The sequence below is a fragment of the Scomber japonicus genome, chromosome 7 (assembly GCF_027409825.1).
Source record: "Scomber japonicus isolate fScoJap1 chromosome 7, fScoJap1.pri, whole genome shotgun sequence".
Taxonomy (NCBI): Eukaryota; Metazoa; Chordata; class Actinopteri; order Scombriformes; family Scombridae; genus Scomber; species Scomber japonicus.
The window spans coordinates 17755208-17772521 of NC_070584.1; the positions used below are offsets into that span (position 1 = coordinate 17755208).

A 17314-nucleotide genomic window follows, 5' to 3' on the forward strand; every position below is an offset into this window, starting at 1 on the left:
TGTTTAAATGCGGTTGGATAAAATTTATCCAACCGCGGTTGGATAAATTTTAGCGGTTGGATAAAATTTATCCAACCGCTGATTTTTTGAGACAAAGATTTAAATTTGAAGTTGACCCCTGTGCTTTTTGTAATGAATCTGAAGAATCACTTGATCATATGTTTTTATTGTGTCCTGTCTCACAAACCTTTTGGCGTGAAATTAGAGACTGGCTAGCTCTAAAAATGAACGACATCCCAAAATTAGAAATCTCAAATATTATTTTTTACATAGATACAATTGACAAATCAGTGTCTCTCGTGGTAAATGTCATTCTTTTACTGGCTAAATATCATATACACTGTTGTAAGTGGAGAAAAATGAAGCCCTCTTTCCAATGTTTTTTAAATGATTTCAAACTTTTTTTTGTCTCTATAAAAAAAATTAAGTCAAATAACTCTGCAAAAAAATTATTAGCTGATATATCAAAGTATCTTTTATTTTAATCTCTTTCTGAAATGTCGATGCTCTTTGCCTTATAATGCCTTAATGCCTTACTGTTTTTATTTTTATTTATGATTACCTTATTGTTTGTGTGTATGTCTTTTTTCATGTTACCCCCCCCCCCCCCCCCCCCCCCAAAGTATGTTTTATTTTCTTACTTGGATTGTATTTTCCTCTATGAGTATTTTGTATAAATGTGTATTTTGTGTATAACTTGTGTTCAATAAAAAAACAAAAAAAAAACAAAAAACAAAGACAGTATCCACTCGCAAAACTACATTTCCCATGTCGGACTCCTCCGTACGGAAATGACGTATCCCGCCTTCCGTCGCTCTCAAGGACACAGTACACTAACGTTAGCCAAAGCTAGCAGCAGCTGCCCACACGTGTGATTAAAGAAGCTCGGTTAACCTCAAGGGTTTCGTTAACAACTCCGGTAGAAATGGACGGGTTTGGCTCTGACTTCTCAGCAGGAGGATCGGGCGGTAAAATGGACACCGGCACGATCATGGAGCAGGTCAAGGTCCAGATTGCGGTGGCTAACGCTCAGGAGCTGCTGCAGGTAAATCAATGGACACGGCTGCTAAACTAGCTGGACTAACCTGACACTCAGTTCATTCACTGGCCTGAAGTTTTTTAGGGGTGGCATGACCTTTATTACTCATGTCATGCCGTTATACGGAGATGTAGTTGATTTGTTCCCACATGCATGAAACATTAGCATTGCTGTTGATAGTAATCCTTAATTTTTCAACCAGCTGCAACTTGATGTTTTGAGGGTTTCTTACTTGCAGATATATAACATATTTATAAATATATATGTAAAAAAAACTGTGAGAAATATAAGTTAAAGAGCACACCGTAAACTCTCTTTCTTCTTGGTCCTCGTGTGTATATAAATGTGCACACGGCAGTGTTGTTTAGTTGTGGTTGTAACCAGAAGTTAGCTGTCAGTAATAAATTATACTAAACTGAACAATCTCTCTATTCATATTTCAGAGGATGACAGATAAATGCTTCAAGAAGTGCATAGGTAAACCTGGAAGCACGCTGGACAACTCAGAGCAGGTAAGTGTTGTTGGGCCATATCAAAAAACAATTTCCTCTCACATACAACGTTTATAACAGAAACGATTAGTCTGTATTAGTAATTCCTAACATGTTTGTCACTTTTGAGACAAAACTACAATAATTCACTGGTTCCCTTCCTGTATCTACCAAATGTTAGGATGTGTTGCGTCTCTTTGATTTCTGTGATAGTAAACTGGGATTTGGACTGTTCAGACAAAACAAGCAATGTGAATATTTCAGCTTTTGTCATGGGCGGTTTACATGAATTTTAACATAATTTTTGGACCAATTAATGAATGATTAATTGGCGGATTAAGAGATAATGGAAATAATTTTAAATTGTTGGCAGCCATCTAAAAGATCTGACACTATTACTCAATTTCAGGGTTAATTTCATAAAAGTGTTAACCTCACTGCTTTTATCCACACAGAAATGCATTGCCATGTGTATGGATCGGTATATGGATGCCTGGAATACCGTGTCCCGAACATACAACTCTAGATTACAGAGGGAAAGAGCTCGCATGTGAACATCCATCACTTCATCCCTCCCCTCCTCGGGCCACCGCTTACCTACAGAGGAGCGCAGTGCACCACCAGAGGTCACAATGTGTGCACAAGGTGTGTCATGGCAGCAGCACACCATTAACTTCTGTCATTTTACCTCACAGACAGGCTAGCAGAGCCTGTGGACTCTAGCCATAACAGTGTCTCTGTGTGGACATTTTCATTTTGCTCTGAGGAACAGTTCAGTAACAAAGATTAACTATCTGTGTTTTTATGTTATATATAAATATATAATTAATCTTCTGGTTAACCATTAAACATGCCATGTTAAAAGCTGCAGGGCCGACCTGCAAGTAGGTCAGGAGAATTGGAAACTTTAAATTGCTTGTTGGAATGAATGATAGTGTGAATGTGTTTGTGTGTGTTAGCCCTTTGATTGACAAATGGTTCTGGGTGTAACCCAATATTTGATATTGTCAATGTTGCTGTCATTGACTAGTCAACAGCAGAAAAATTGCCTTTGTTTTTTGCAGTAAGTAAGAGTTCATTAGTGTGGCTTCAGTTTAAACACATCTTCCTGCCAGCAGACTAAGTTTTAATCTGTATAATTAGGACATATGATACTGACAAGGGTTAACGAGACTTGTGTCCTTCAGTTACTAAAATTGCTCCTTAAAACACTGTGTCAGTATATACATACAGAATATTTGTTTGTATGTAATATGCAGCACAACTGGGGCTCTGAAGGGAACCCACAACGCAGCTTTTCTTAACATGCTGTGTGAGGTAAACATGCTCTGTACACCTACTGAAAATCAACAGAAAGAATTGGAGAGCAACTTGGTGTTTTCACAACCGTGAACCTGACATTCACAAGCCTCCAAACAGTCCTATATCAAAGTACGCCTGGAGAACAAAACTGTTTTGTCTGACCTGTTTTCTAGTTGTCACACTATCTGCCGCCCTCCACAGTAGTGGGCTTGTTTCAGCAGGGTCTTTTTTGCTGTAGATGTGGTACTGAACCTTTCTCAGCTTTGTGTGTGCGGTTTGTCAGATGTCTGGGAACCAAAATCCTTTGCTGAGGTTGTGTTGGGAAGTATGAGCCAAATAAGCCTGTGAACAGTATTTTCAAATTGACTGGGAGTGTGCGTGTGAGCAAATTAAATGGTTTTCCTGAAAAATAAATAAATCATGTCAATCAGTTATTTTCCTCTTGTTAGTTTCATGATTCTCATCAAGAAGTGTGAAAATATGTTATCACAGCAACCTGTTTTGTTACCTTCATGAAACCCAGGCAAAAGTTTTCTTTATATATTTATATATTTTCTAGAGAAAACCCACCTTTCAGTAACAATCACTACATTGCACCCTAGTCTTAATATATTTCTAAAACACAAAAACAGACAAGAAAATGTACCCATAAATGAACCACATATATTGAGAACCCCACACAAAATAACAAAAAATTCACTGCACCATGTATGTTTATCAGGAAAATAAATATCTGAAATAAATACTTAGTCATGCATTTTCTAGCAAAATGTCCAGAATGTAAATCCAAAATGTGAGAATTCTCCTTATTCCTTCAGCACATGTTGACAGAGGAATGTCCCAGTTCAGATGATTGCACAGTATTACAAACAGCACCCATGACCCAATAGGTCACACAGGTCAATATTGCAGTAAGTGTGAGTGTATTGACTGTGTTAGCATGACTTTAGTCCTTGCACAGTACAGTTTAGTGTAGAAGAGGCATGTCCACTGTCTCCAGTTTAGTGTAGAAGAGGAATGTCCACTGTGTCCATTTGGTGTATTATTTATCTGGGAACAGCTGCTTTTTTGCTTCTTATTAAACTTCAGAAAGGCAAGTATGTAGATATCCATTTCCTTACAGATGTAACACGAGTGTAAACTCCCGGAAAACCTATTCGCCCGCATCCATGTCCCCAGCTGGTCACTCCAGCAATAAACCACTGGCCAGAGGGCTGACGACAAGTCAGCGGCCCTCCGGAGTCACCCTGGATGATGGAGAAGAGAGAGAAGAAATACTGACAGATCGGCAGTTATTTTGCTAAAGGTAATAATTTATTCTCTGCTCTTAAGTGGGTACAAAGAGAATGTCACTTGGATAGCTGCTGAGATGCCAGGTGCTTTGACCGAGACAGGAATGCATGTGGGTTTCCTTACATAAGAAGATTACAGAGAGGGAGCAGGTGAGAAGGGGAGCTCTGTATTTTTAGGAAAGTCTACTCTCAACCATTAGATATGCATCTCTCACATAAGTGTAGCAATTTTCTTGAATAAGCAACACTGGTTTTCTCCATCATGTTAGCACCATAATTGTATTGCCAAAAGTATTCTCAAACCAAAATTTGTTGTATGCTTTTACTTGTTCAGAGACAAGTCCTCTGAAGGGCAACACTTACTTTGTTCTGACCTGGTTAACCAGTCACTGTAAAAAGAATTATCAAAGCCATGGCCATGGACACTGCCAAGATTGTTCCACCCAGATGTCCGGCCCATTCCCGGGCATTAAAGATAGGTATTTGTGTCACACAGTATACTGTACTACATCTTACCAAACAGGTGTCTCTGCCTCCGTCCATGTGTCCAGCACACATCATGTTAGGAGTTAGCACATTTCCATATGAGTGCTGACAGTCTGCCTGGTCAATGATGTTCACTGCAGCTTTCTGTAGCAGGTTAGTCAATGAACCTATGGGAAGGAGGATAGCATTTATATTAGTGGCTTATGCGTTTTCACTAAAATAAAGCCTGATTACAACACTGTTTCTGGAAAGATAAGTTGCTTTTACATTCTAACAATGTAATTTTTAACTACTCTGAGCATTAAAAACTTAATTGCATTCATTTCCATCCTGTTGCTGAAGCAGCAGAAGTTTCAGTGGAAAGATAAATCAGAATCTCAAAGGGTGAAGAGTGAGAAAGTATTGTATATACTGTAATCTAGGTGAATATACCCATTCATAGTTCATGTGGATGGAAATGCTGCCCAGGGATAATTTGCTTAGCACAAGACCTCTTGTAAATGTAAAATTAAAAGGATCCTTTAAAGTTGCAATATAGACATTCAGCCACTAGATGTCACAGTATAGCACCAGCATCTCAGACCAAATCAAATACTCAATAAAGTTGGAAAGAAGGTGGTTCCTGAACTGAAACTCAGATCAAACTGTCAAACTAGGCAGTGCTGATCAAATATGGATCACTATTCTGTTACTGCATTGCCTATTTCCCACCTCAGAAACATATTTTAGCCTACTGTTAAGCTATAATTTGAGAAAGGTTGTTGTGCGGCCACCATCTTAAAAAAACAGACACATACTCAATAACATGCACACGAGGCAGACAAGATATCAAAACAAAAAACAGAAAAACTCGGATAACAGCACACAATGTGATTTAATTCACTGCTCAGGACATCATTACTCCACTATATTTTTACATAGCAAATAATTGTTTGCAGACAACCAGTGAGCCTGAATGTCTTTTATTGCACCTTTAAAATTAAATCTATTTTCCTGTTTTTAGTTTAATAATAATGTGGAAGCTTTTGCTCCAATTATGTTTTCTTGCTTTTACCCTCATCTGTCAACCAAGATGCACCGTATAAATGATTTTTCTTAGCTTAGGCATAGAATTTCATGTTAAGGATGATTTTAAAAAGGGTCAGTTTGTTTGATCAGGGGTGTATTCATATCATGAATGCACTTGTACAATGCTTTCTGGAAAACTATATGTCATATCAGTGTGAAGCAACACTACATCTCTCACCTCCTTCCCTCATCGATCCCCAGCCAGTGATGTAGCACTCTGCATTCTTCAGGAAATGGTGCACTGGTGAGGGGAGACAAACAGACTGGATGGTGTAGGACATGGGTGCTGGGACTGACAACTCCAACAGAGCCACATCGTGGTCCATGCTGGTGCCATTGAAAGCCGGGTGAATGATGACCCTCTGGATTGGGATGACCAGTGCTCCTACCCCTGAGCGCAGCACAGATCCCAGACTCACAGCCCAGTTAGTGGGGTTGGAGTCACTGTGGGTATAGATTATAATTGGGTTAGGATCATTCTGGATCTAGTAGAAGAGTTATTTTTGATATAAATGTATATAATTGTTTTAAGTTTTGAAGTAACTCTTTAAATTTGGCTAATGCACAGAACCTTTTGAAGCAGTGTGCTGCACCCAGCAACCATTTACTGTGAATGAGTGTGGCGCCACAGCGGTGATGTCTCTGATACTGAAGACTGCCAATCCAAGGCCATTCCCCCCTACGAGCTGTTATTCCACCCACAATCCTCTGGGAGCCCAATGCAGGACGCAAACCACAGTCTGAAACAAAAAACGAAGTCAAAAGCATTTCTTTTAAAGCAAGTCTTGTTCTCTGCTTCACACATATAAACTAACCACAGTTTCTTTCGTCAGCCTGGTTGGGGCAGTCAGGGACTCCATCACACTCTGGATTGACTTTGCTGATGCATGAAGTGGCACTACACTGGAAGTTTCCACTGCAGTTCAAGACTAAAACACATGATGGAGAGAGCAGCATGGGTGTTAGGAAACTAACTGGTGAATGAGCAACTCATTTATAAATTATTTTATCAGTCAAGTTGCTTTAATTAGGATAATACCAGGAAGTGTTGGTGCAGATGACAAGTCCATGGCCGTTGTCCTGGGTACTGGCAGGTTATTAGGGGTCCCTCCTGGAACAGTAACAGGCACAGTGGTAACATACTTGGAGTAATCAGGGACCAAGCTGGGATCTGTGTGGCTTAGAATCCAGTTGCGGAGCCTGGTGATCCGAGAATAAACCCCAGGCCTATTGATCTGGGCGCAGCCAACACCCCAGCTCACCACCCCAGCCAGGAAGAACCTCCCCGGGGCCCCCTCACACACCAGAGGCCCTCCAGAATCACCCTGTAAGTAAAACATGTCTGATTAGCTCAGTGTGTTTAATTAAGAAAATTAATAGACATGTCTATGATGGTCAAACTGAAAACAAATGGGACAAAGCATAATGTTTCCACGTGATATTGTGTCCAGTTAAATTGACTGAGCTATAATTATTATATAATATAATTATTGTCATATTAACAGCAACATCATCATGTTATGCTGGCATGAAAACATCAGCAACAGCCTACAGGCGTCTATTTTTAGGGTGGGAACAGTAGTAACACACAGTTTAGCAAAAGAAGACCAGATCATCATTGTACATATACAAACTCTGCCCCAAGTCAAGAATCTGTTCTATGAAGATGTAAGTTGATAGCTCATGCTATTGTTGCTACATTATGTGAACCACATAAAAACAGCACTGACCTGACAAGAGTCCACCTTGCCCTGGAGGAATCCAGCACACATCATGTGGTGAGAAACTGCACCTCTGTACACAGACGATTTATTACACACCTTGGAGTCGATGATTTTCACCACCGCCTTTTGCAGTGTGGGAGGCACAGCCGCTGAATGACAGAAGAGCACAAGACAAGTGAATTACTAATTTCTCATACTGATCATATTTGAAGCTTGCAGTCCAGCAGCACAGCAGTAGAAATTGATAATATTATATATGTATATACAAGTACATACTGTATATATACAGAGGCTATTTCATGTACTCTTTAATGACAAGGTACAACAGCTTTCATGAATATAAAGGTGTACTATCAGTCTAGAATATAAAGCTGGATATTACAATTCTGAGATAAAAGAGAGTGTGTTATGTAGGACTTTGTCAGTTGTGATGCCGCTTAAGTGCTTGTCTAAAAACCTGCATTGCTATTAATGGATACAATTTTCTCATATGACTGACTGTTGATATGGAGCTGTAAAATATACATTGAATGCCTTAATTATCCTGTCTTTCTCTATCTATGCAATATGAATGATTTGTTTAAGTCAAGAAAAAAAGGATGAGAAGTCTGTAGGTCAGCTCCTTTTTTAGTTTGAATCACTCATCTGCTGTTATGAGGTGAACTCCTACAGTCAGACTCACGATTGAACTGGTTTAATGAACCCCACCCTGACACCAGACAGCTGTGGCCGGGGGCAAAGACATGAGATGGGGAGGGCAGGCAGACAGGCTGGATATAAGGGCTGAAGGTGAGAGGGGTCTCCAGCTCCAGCACAGTCACATCATTGTCGACGGTCATGGGGTTGTAGTCTGGAGACACAATCAGTGACTTGATGTTAATCGTTTTGGACGCAGACTCCTCGCCGCTCACCAGTTTGGCCCCTACAAGTGCTGTCCACTCTCTGGGGTCGTTGTCCCTGAAAACAGAGAGATAGACAAATCATGGTTTCAGTTGTAATTCCACGAATTGCACAATTTCGCATTTTAGCAGGCACTACTCTTCACTGACTCAGGAGAACTTGCTCTCAGGTGAAGGATGACAACTGCTGCGTACCTCTCAAAGCAGTGTGCCGCACTGACCAGCCACCGTTCACTGATGATGGAGGCTCCACAAGTATGGCGTCCATGGAGCTTCAGACTGACCTGCCATGGCAGCTCGCCTTGCCGAGCATCTTCACCACCCACAACCCGATTCCCCATGGCAGGACGTGTACCACAGGCTGAGAGGGAGAGTGTGATTAATGGATAGGGTGGGACACAATTAAGAAAGAGGGGAGATAAAGTAATAGTGTATAGTTTGTCACTCACCACAACGAGCTTCATCGGATCCATCTGCACAGTCCGGTATGAAGTCACACTCTGGATTTAATTTGGTGACACATTCTCCATTGTCACAAGAGAAAGTGTTGTTAGGACACCTGGCTGGAGAGCCCAGATATTAAGGAGATGAGTGTTAGAGAAGAAAATGTGATGTGAACAAGTCATTTCAGTAAAAGTAATTCAGATAAATAAACAAGGAAATAGAATAATCTTTTGAAAGGAATCTTCTGATCTGTATCAATCAATATAGATGTAATTTTCCTTTAAGATATAATTGTTTACAGTGTTTTAGAACAAGTAGAATGGCTGTGCTTCAGTGGGGAATATTTTCAGGTACCATTTGATGCGGGTCAAAAAACATAACTCACCTGTAAACTCATCTCCAATTGTATAAAACGACTTCCCGCTGGCTCCTGGGAATCAAGAGAAAACATTCAACATTAAATCCTGTGAAGACTGCTGCAACCTATTTTTATAACTTGCACTACACACATCCATTTGTAGGGCCACAGACAGTCAACTGATGACAACTGATGCTTTACTACCCAGTAAAATGATAGCATTGATCTGTCCAAACTCAGGCACTTCTAGTGGTTTCCCGTGCATGACTGAGTTGAGCCCTGCTCTCAGCAAGTCCTGAACAAAGTTATCTGAATACTGCTGGACCTTGGAGACCCTGAAGACCAGTCTGAATGTTGCCATCACATCACTATTAATGTTACTGGGAAGACAGAGGAAAAACACAATGTGGTTGTCAAAGACCCCTGATGTGATTTTTTTAAAAAATCTGTGGTTGAACTCTTACTCACCCATAGGCAACAATATTGCAACCAATATAGTGATGTGATATTGAGGAGGCAGCAAAGACATTTTTAATCTGTAAGAAAGTGAAAATGAACAATTTAGCGCATTTAAAAAGAAATATTAAGCTCTCGTCACAGTGACAGTCAGGACTGACCTTTGATTTTAAAACTGAGGATAGTACTATGGAGAACCCAGAGTTCTCATCCTGCAGAATAGGGTCATACTTCAGACCCTTCAGCTCTACTGTCTCCAGGAAATAATGCTGCTCCTGCACCATGTATGCTGGCAGTGACGAAGGAGAAAAACTCAGATAGAATCGCAAATGGATTAACTAGATTAACTGTGTATAACAGAGTGGTCTAAATAGCTCAGAACATGATACATGATATGACTTTATGATACATGATAAAATGTCACAAATTAATGTAATGTGATTGTGTTGTAAATGTGACATCACTGTCTTCAAACCTACCAATAAGCAGACCTACAAGGACTCCTATAGTGAGGAAGAAGAGCAGGAAGGCAATGACTGCGCCTCTGTGGCAGGCGGGGCTGGCGGGAGCAGAAGAGGGTCCTGGAGAGGACCATGGCCCTCCTCCATCCTTCTTTAGCTCCATGTTGGATTTACAGCACCAACCTCACAGCTCACATTCCACTATCTCCATTATCATATTACTCAACAGACAAAGTGATCCAAGTCTGTGAAAAAATACAATGACAGTTTGCTCTGAAATGCTGTATTCAGTAAGACGTAAAGTCTTTTATTACACACTGATATAATGTTGGACTGAGATGTCATAGATGGTGACACATTATAAATAAGAATATGTTTATGATATTCATATAAAGTGTATCACAATATGGAATATGTTATGTTAAATCATATTTACAGTATGTGTTCCTTCATGTTTCATTATGCCAGACAGAAGTGTTCACACATATAAACCGAAACCTTAAATACCTCATTTATTTTTGTTTACTTTATCACCTGGAAATAATTAATTTGATCATCAATGTGATTATTACACTATGTTTATAACAGTTATAAATGTTCTTTTCTTTCATTCCCACTCCTATATAATATATAACAGTATAGGTCTGTATGGACTGTTAGTATAGGTATAGGTAGTATATATAGGTAGTATAAGTTCCATTTGATGATTGACACAAATGATCCTGCACAAATCCATACGTACAATATTCACCAGTGATGGGTATTCCAAATAAATAAAGGGTAGCCTTCTGGCAACAGAAATGTCTTTGAGGAATATTAACTCGTCAAGACTACACAAAAACATCAAGCTCCTGAATACAGTACCTGGCTGAGGCTGTGTAGGCGACCATAAGATCATGTTGCTCACAAATCAGATGTAGAAGAAAGGTCACAGTAAAAACAAGAAAACTTTCCGAAAATGTTACAGATAACAATGATTGAATTAATTCAGACTCGATGAGCATTTTCACTGCAGCAGCCATTTACGCACTGTGACTCCAGGTGCACCCCTGCGCAGCAAAAAACAATACAGTCTCTATGTTCTGAAGCAAACTCACTTACCTCTTTCTTCTCTCATTCCCCTCAACACTGACATTTACGATATCCTGCCGTTCTTAGTGCATGACTTGGCGCGCACAAGAATACATACATGGATGGAAGACAAGGCTGAGAGATCCGCTATTTGTTCCATCTGCCGAAGGGGCGTGCCGCGTCCATCCAGCGGAGGTAACCCACCTTTTCAGTTTACTTTAGGAAGTCTAGTCGGCTTCAGAAAATCCCCGTCCGACCCTCCTCCCTTCGGTCTTGATCCCTTTAGGCGTAAAAAGCGCTTTTAGGTTCCACCCCGATGTGCACAAGCATTTCTTCGGTCACCTCAGAGCTTCCATTATATCCTGGTAAACACCCGATGCTCCTTTACGCAATTCAGAGAAAAGTAATGCTGGAAAAAATAGGGTATAAAAAATGTACCTGCTCTCTCTTTAATGCAGCAAAGTACTCCCTCTAGTTGCTGCCTGTTTGTGCTCCATTGACAGTGAATGAGCAACAGAAGAGGGGAGGGGAGTCCTGGAAACCTGCCTTTTTACTTTTGGCTACAAGTCCCGAGCTCACAACTGGCGAACCTTTAGGTGCCTTTTACCTCCAATCAGTTCAGTTCAGGTGCCTTTACTATGACTTTATTAACCTAGGGCACTTAGAGTTTGTTATTTGTATAAAGGTAAGAAGTGATTCCATAGAACTCAATTTAAAGGTGCTTTTTAAATCTATGTTATACAAACATATTTTATATTCACAAATCTATTACGTGACATTTGGAACCCAGTTCAGGACACAATGCTAACCAGGAACATATTAATAGAGCATACACAACTTGCCTTATGTCCCTTTAAAAATATACAATAGTAACCAAAGTGAATGCAGTTTACCTACATTATCCCCCACACCCTGTTAAGTACTGCAGACTTAAAGCAGTTAATACTACAAATGTCTCTTTGTCAGTGTGCTAACAGCCTTGTCTGGCTTATCTTCACATGCAACCTACACTCCCTTTATCCCTACAAACACTTGTGAGGGTGACAATCAAATACTTTTGTTACTGTTTGAAAAAGGGTTAGGGTTATGGAACTATAGCCAATCCATCGGTTTTCTGCAGGGTTATCATTAGGTAGCGAGTGAGTATAAAAGATACATGACAATCCATTGGTGTGTGTGTCAGTTGCAAATAAGCTACGACCTGGTGAAAGTTACATTAAAACTTCTATTTAACCAGATAATTGTTTGTTTCCTGACCACAATAGGAAGCACTGACTGAGCAGCAGATGGACTCAAATGACAGAATAACCATTTCAAATAGCACTGGTCATTGTAGACTGCTAAATAGGATATAATATCTGCAAATCAGCCCTTAATTTGTCCATCCAAAATGTACACGTGCAAAGAAGACAAACATTTACAAGACTCCACATATGTTTTCATTTTATTTTCTTATCAAAAACAAATGAGTAAAAAGTTGACTTATTCTGGATATAAAAGAAAAAAATGGTACTGTTAACACTTTCCAAACTTGTGGTCTCTTTACAACTCAAATCTTTGCAAATTTGCAAACCACAGATAGAAACAAAAAGTGCTTTCAAGTGTCCTCTTGCTGATCAACTTATGATTTTTAACAACAGAAATTTGCTTTGTTTTATACATCACTGTCACAATTTAAAAAATTAAAACAATAACCAAAAAAACAACAACTTGCAAAATTTTAAAGTGTGTGCATGTTTGTGTGTGTGTGTGTGTGTGTGTGTGTGTGTGTCAGTAGCTTGTGAATGACAGACTGTGTGCTAGCCGTCCTGCTGCTGTATGAATGGATTTGGTATAGCCTCCATACCATCCTGAGGACAGATAAGCACTACAGAGGTCCCTCTGCAGACCACCAGCCCCAGCTGCCTGGTGTCTTCTGTCAGCTTTAACTGGTCATCTGGATCTGGATGGACAAGGATTGCAGATGAACAACAGTTTAAGTTAAAAGTCGTACAATTATTCCAACCGAAAGTTCTCATTGAATTACTCCTGAAACAAGCCAAACAATCTACTCCTGTACCTCGTGTGAAATGTGATTCAAAACTGCATTTCAAAAGGAGACAATCTGAAGGCAAACTTTGGGTTTACTACCAATTGTGAAACTATTTTTAAGTAAAGGGTAACACCACCTATTTTCACATCAGTCTTTTTACAGGCCTTGATGAGTGCCACTCTATATGTGAAAATGTTGCCTTTTGTGACTCCAGAGGGATCAGCGTCAAATCAGCATCAGTTAGGGCTGAAGACTATCAGTTTGAAAGGGGGGTGTGGTGTGGTGTTAGTGAGACGTGAGGTTACCAGAACTCTGTAGCCCACTCCTCATCTATCAACTCATAAGTTATAGAAGTCAGGTCTAAGTTTCATAAAGACAGACTTTGACTGCATCTTTGTTTTTTTTAATCAATTTGCCGTTAATTCTGGGAAAATTGAAAATTTTAAAAACATGGCAAACCAAGTCAGTCACACTGTTCAGCTGCTTTCATAAAATAAAATAAAATTAAAATTAAATAAAATATGTCCATTTTGACATTTTACTGGGAAAATTCAAAAGATTGTACAAATAGAAAAACACTTCCAGCATCATTAAATCTCAGTGCAGTGCAGACCTGTAGCAGATCTGCGGGGAAGGTGGCTAAAATCAGTCCATTTTCATTAGACCAATCTAAGAGCAAAATGAAGACCGGCCCAACACTAACACTGCCCAGTCTCATCTCTGTACAGTCAAGTGAATCTCATCAAGGTACATTGTGGGTAATGCAGGCGCCAGGTAAATATCTCTGGTTCGGCTACACCAATTTTGATCATTTTAAAAAAGTACTTGTGCTGCAGTGTACTACCAATAATCAAATCAATTTAGTCTCAGAGTACTGCTGAGAAATTCCTCACAAATTTGGCATTTATACACATTAAGCTACTGGCCACACATCATCATGACACAGGTTGATGGTCTACCTGCTGGGCATTGCTGCCTGACGCACCTCCTCCGGTGTCTTTTTTTTTTTATCAGATTCTGATAGGTACTTGTTCAAAGATAATCTGATTGATTTACTTCATGAATAACTGATTCACTTTCTATTTTACATTTATGATTTTGTGTAGTTTTTGTTATGCACCACGACACCAAGATGAAATGCCTTGTGTGTGCAAACTTGACAATACACCTGTTTATAAATTTAATGCAGTTTGTGATAACAATGTCATGTTTCGTGTCTGACGAACTGGCAAAATGAAAGAAGCCTCACGATTTTCAGTGTGAATTTCTTTTCTCCTTTTAACTCACCTCGCATATACTCGATCGTGCCGTCCAGCACCAGGTTCAACAGAGGATCGAAACCTTTCAGGACACCGCTGGCTGTGTGGGGGAAAACACACAAACAGTGGAAAGGATTATTTAGAGAAGAAACGTTCGCTATGTGTAGCGTTTCTTCTGGTTCAGTTTAGTTAATCACTATAAATCCACCTACCCTCACGTCCGCCTTGAAACTTAACACGAATCGGCTTGTCGATGTATTTCGACAAGTCGAAGATACTCTCCTTCTTCTTCTTTTCTTTATCCTACAAAAGTGCAAACCGACATTGTTATTAGTCACATGCAAGCTAGCCGCACATAGGCATAGCATTACGTTAGCTTTGATGGCTAAGCAGTTAGCCAATTATAGGACAGCTGTATGTTAATTACACACAGACGGGTATGTGCATCTCAACTTATGTTCAGAGTAAACAACAGCCAGTAAGTACTATATCTGGCTGTGTTAATTAAGTACAGTAATAATGTGATGTTTGAATGAAAGCGATAATCATACGAACTCACCGCCATGTTAGCTGCGTGACACGGAAGTTAAACTTTGACCTGAGCAATGTTCCACCAATCAAATCGCTGAGCGCCAAAGGTTAAGCGGAATACGTCATTACTTTGTTGTTTGTAGTTTTTTTGGCTCCACACCAATTTAAAATGATTTATTTGAAAAGACAATGTGTGTTCATGATGAATCCCTGCCCAGCAGATGCTCCATCTGTTATAATTAGCATCTGTTTTCAAACTGACCTCCTTTCCCTGCATTGCATTCACCGAATGCCGGGGGAAAATCTATTAATAACACTAGTTCATGTGCTGTAAACTAGAAAGAGGACATCAAGGCACTACGCAGTAGGCAGTTGGTGGAGCTGTTTATTTAAACATGGCCTGCAGAGCTGACACCGAGCTGAAACTTCTAAGCTTTAAATCTACAGTTCCCTTAGAGCAAATAAACAAACTGGACGAGGATGTATCTGATTTACTCATGCAAGACTCTGATGCCATGCTACAGGTAGAAGGAGAGTCTTTTTGTGTCAACCGTCAACAGCTTGCTCTCCAGAGTGCTTACTTCAGGGCTCTGTTCTTTGGCTGCGGTGTAGAGAGCACCAAAAGGCACATTGAGCTCAAAGGTGTGGGCCTGCAGCATTTCAGGACCCTGATGGACTACAGCAAGACATCCAGTCTAGCTTTGGACAGAGAAAATGTTCTGGGGATCCTTGAGACTGCAGACTTCCTCCAATTAGAGCAAGCCAGGCTGCTGTGCTGCAAGTTTCTTGAGCGTGAGCTGCACCTCAGCAACTGTTTGGGAATGATGGTGTATGCCTGGCAGCTGGGTTGCACGCAGCTCTACACTGCAGCACGACAGGTAGTGCTCACACACTTTTCTGCTGCTGTTGCTGAAGAGGACTTCTTGTTCCTGTCTAAGGAGACATTGGCACATCTTCTGGCCAGTGATGACCTGGCCATCCATAAAGACGACCTGGCCCTTGAGGCGATACTACGCTGGGTGTCATTTGATCATAGTCGAGAGGAACACTTTCTGGAGCTCATTGAGCTGGTGAGGCCTGAGTCACTCTCTTTACCATTTATCACTGATCTTTTGATCAGAATGAAAAGCTCTGACCCCCGAGCCAAGCTCATCTGCAAGTTGAATGAACATTGTCCAGCTTCTTGGTCAGTAGGTAGGTCAATACAGAGGGCCAGAGAGAGCCTCTTTGTCCTGGGTGGACCTCATGATCAAGAGCAACAGGCACTGTACCAGTTTCATCCACTCAGTGGTAGATGGCAGAGCCATCCACCTCTGCAGAGGAAGAACCTCACACAGTACTCTGTAGCTGCAGTAGGTAATGGTTTGATATTGTGAATTATGATGTTTATGATGATGAGAATTAAGATAATTATTATGAGTTAGGGCTGAATTAGCATGTTCATGTGTTTTTCTAACGATTTTGTCTTCTTTTCTCAACATTTAGGAGACTGTGTGGTTGTGTCAGGTGGCTACTTCCGTGATGTGTTGTGGTTCAGTGTTGACTGGGTCAGGATGTACGAATGTGGGAACCAGCGGTGGGTGGAGGGACCAGCCCTGCAGAAGTCCAGGCACAGCCACTGTTCCATAGGAATGGATTCAGTACTGTATGTCCTGGGGGGCAGTATGGATGAAGGGCTTGTGGCTGATGTAGAAAGGCTGGTCCTGGGGTCAGAGGAGGGTTGGGAGGGGGTCAGCCCCATGGTTAGGGCTGTGGAGAGGGCAGCCATTGCCACTCTGAAGTCATGTATCTATGTAGCGTGCGGCCTGGATGAAAATGGGGAGGTGTATGGTGGAATTCAGAGGTATACAGCAGAGGAGGATCAGTGGGATGTGGTATCTTATTCTCCATTTCCACGGTGAGTGTTTCAGCACTCCTTCTCTGACATTGTAAAACTGACATTTAATTATTGGGATACCAGTGTCTGGAAAACAATCTTTCAGTCTTAGTGCAGAGGAATTGTGTAAAAATGTTTTTTTTTAACACTTCCCTAGATATGACTTGGTTTCCACTGAGCTCAATGGTGCCCTCTACCTGTTTGGAGACCAAGCCTTGCGTTTTGATGTGGAGACAGATGAGTGGACAGTGCTCGAGGAGGAATGTCTCAAGAGAAAATTCTTCTGTGGCTGCACCACTGTGAGCGGACAGATATACCTGGTCAGTGAGAAAAAGAGTAACAAAGCATTCCCGAACATGGTGTTGCTGGACCCTTACATAGACACTTGCATTGAGGTGGATGATGTCATACCCTGTCCTGTGCCCCTCAGAGGGTGTGTGACCATGAGGATCGCACATGATGGTGTGTAATGTATGTAATAGAATGAAATGTAATGAACAAGCATTGTCATTCTGCTGCTAAAGA

General features: G+C 40.7%; 4 protein-coding genes across 4 annotated transcripts; 2 read left to right on the forward strand and 2 right to left on the reverse strand.

Moving 5' to 3' along the window:
* The first annotated feature begins 856 nt into the window (after positions 1-856).
* timm13 (translocase of inner mitochondrial membrane 13 homolog (yeast)) lies at positions 857-3279 on the forward strand. Its single transcript, XM_053321910.1, has 3 exons — positions 857-1045; positions 1483-1551; positions 1986-3279. The coding sequence occupies exons 1-3, from the start codon at positions 926-928 to the stop codon at positions 2082-2084; spliced, it is 288 nt and encodes a 95-aa protein (XP_053177885.1). The 5' UTR covers positions 857-925; the 3' UTR covers positions 2085-3279.
* Positions 3280-3917: 638 nt separating this feature from the next.
* tmprss9 (transmembrane serine protease 9) lies at positions 3918-10183 on the reverse strand. The gene is made up of 15 exons (XM_053322970.1): positions 10039-10183; positions 9721-9848; positions 9572-9639; positions 9308-9483; positions 9131-9175; positions 8751-8864; positions 8497-8662; positions 8085-8359; positions 7409-7551; positions 6718-7003; positions 6494-6607; positions 6250-6418; positions 5857-6122; positions 4641-4777; positions 3918-4079 (listed from the first exon to the last, which is right to left on the reverse strand). Exons 1-15 carry the CDS (start codon positions 10181-10183, stop codon positions 3918-3920), a joined length of 2394 nt encoding a protein of 797 aa, XP_053178945.1.
* Positions 10184-12517: 2334 nt separating this feature from the next.
* Positions 12518-14978, reverse strand: lsm7 (LSM7 homolog, U6 small nuclear RNA and mRNA degradation associated). Its single transcript, XM_053322192.1, has 4 exons — positions 14942-14978; positions 14595-14685; positions 14411-14482; positions 12518-13033 (listed from the first exon to the last, which is right to left on the reverse strand). The coding sequence occupies exons 1-4, from the start codon at positions 14945-14947 to the stop codon at positions 12891-12893; spliced, it is 312 nt and encodes a 103-aa protein (XP_053178167.1). The 5' UTR covers positions 14948-14978; the 3' UTR covers positions 12518-12890.
* A 330-nt stretch (positions 14979-15308) lies between these two features.
* On the forward strand, positions 15309-17314 carry LOC128362229 (kelch-like protein 23). Its single transcript, XM_053322971.1, has 3 exons — positions 15309-16269; positions 16399-16810; positions 16947-17314. Exons 1-3 carry the CDS (start codon positions 15309-15311, stop codon positions 17257-17259), a joined length of 1686 nt encoding a protein of 561 aa, XP_053178946.1. The 3' UTR covers positions 17260-17314.

Excerpts from the sequence above, each read along its gene's own strand:
- lsm7 (XM_053322192.1), bottom strand. Across the intron at positions 14,483-14,594 it reads GTTTCAAGGCGGACGTGAGG|CCAGCGGTGTCCTGAAAGGT; the intron begins GTAGGTGGATTT and ends TCCCCCACACAG. Across the intron at positions 13,034-14,410 it reads CACGATCGAGTATATGCGAG|ATCCAGATGACCAGTTAAAG; the intron begins GTGAGTTAAAAG and ends TTGTCCATCCAG.
- tmprss9 (XM_053322970.1), bottom strand. The coding sequence starts at position 10,183 with ATGGAGCTAAAGAAGGATGGAGGAGGGCCATGGTCCTCTCCAGGACCC. Across the intron at positions 9,640-9,720 it reads CCTCAGTTTTAAAATCAAAG|ATTAAAAATGTCTTTGCTGC; the intron begins GTCAGTCCTGAC and ends ACTTTCTTACAG. Across the intron at positions 4,080-4,640 it reads GAGGCAGAGACACCTGTTTG|GGTGACTCCGGAGGGCCGCT; the intron begins GTAAGATGTAGT and ends TCCATCATCCAG.
- timm13 (XM_053321910.1), top strand. The coding sequence starts at position 926 with ATGGACGGGTTTGGCTCTGACTTCTCAGCAGGAGGATCGGGCGGTAAA. Across the intron at positions 1,046-1,482 it reads ACGCTCAGGAGCTGCTGCAG|AGGATGACAGATAAATGCTT; the intron begins GTAAATCAATGG and ends TTCATATTTCAG. Across the intron at positions 1,552-1,985 it reads CGCTGGACAACTCAGAGCAG|AAATGCATTGCCATGTGTAT; the intron begins GTAAGTGTTGTT and ends TTATCCACACAG.
- LOC128362229 (XM_053322971.1), top strand. The coding sequence starts at position 15,309 with ATGGCCTGCAGAGCTGACACCGAGCTGAAACTTCTAAGCTTTAAATCT. Across the intron at positions 16,270-16,398 it reads GTACTCTGTAGCTGCAGTAG|GAGACTGTGTGGTTGTGTCA; the intron begins GTAATGGTTTGA and ends CTCAACATTTAG. Across the intron at positions 16,811-16,946 it reads TCTTATTCTCCATTTCCACG|ATATGACTTGGTTTCCACTG; the intron begins GTGAGTGTTTCA and ends ACACTTCCCTAG.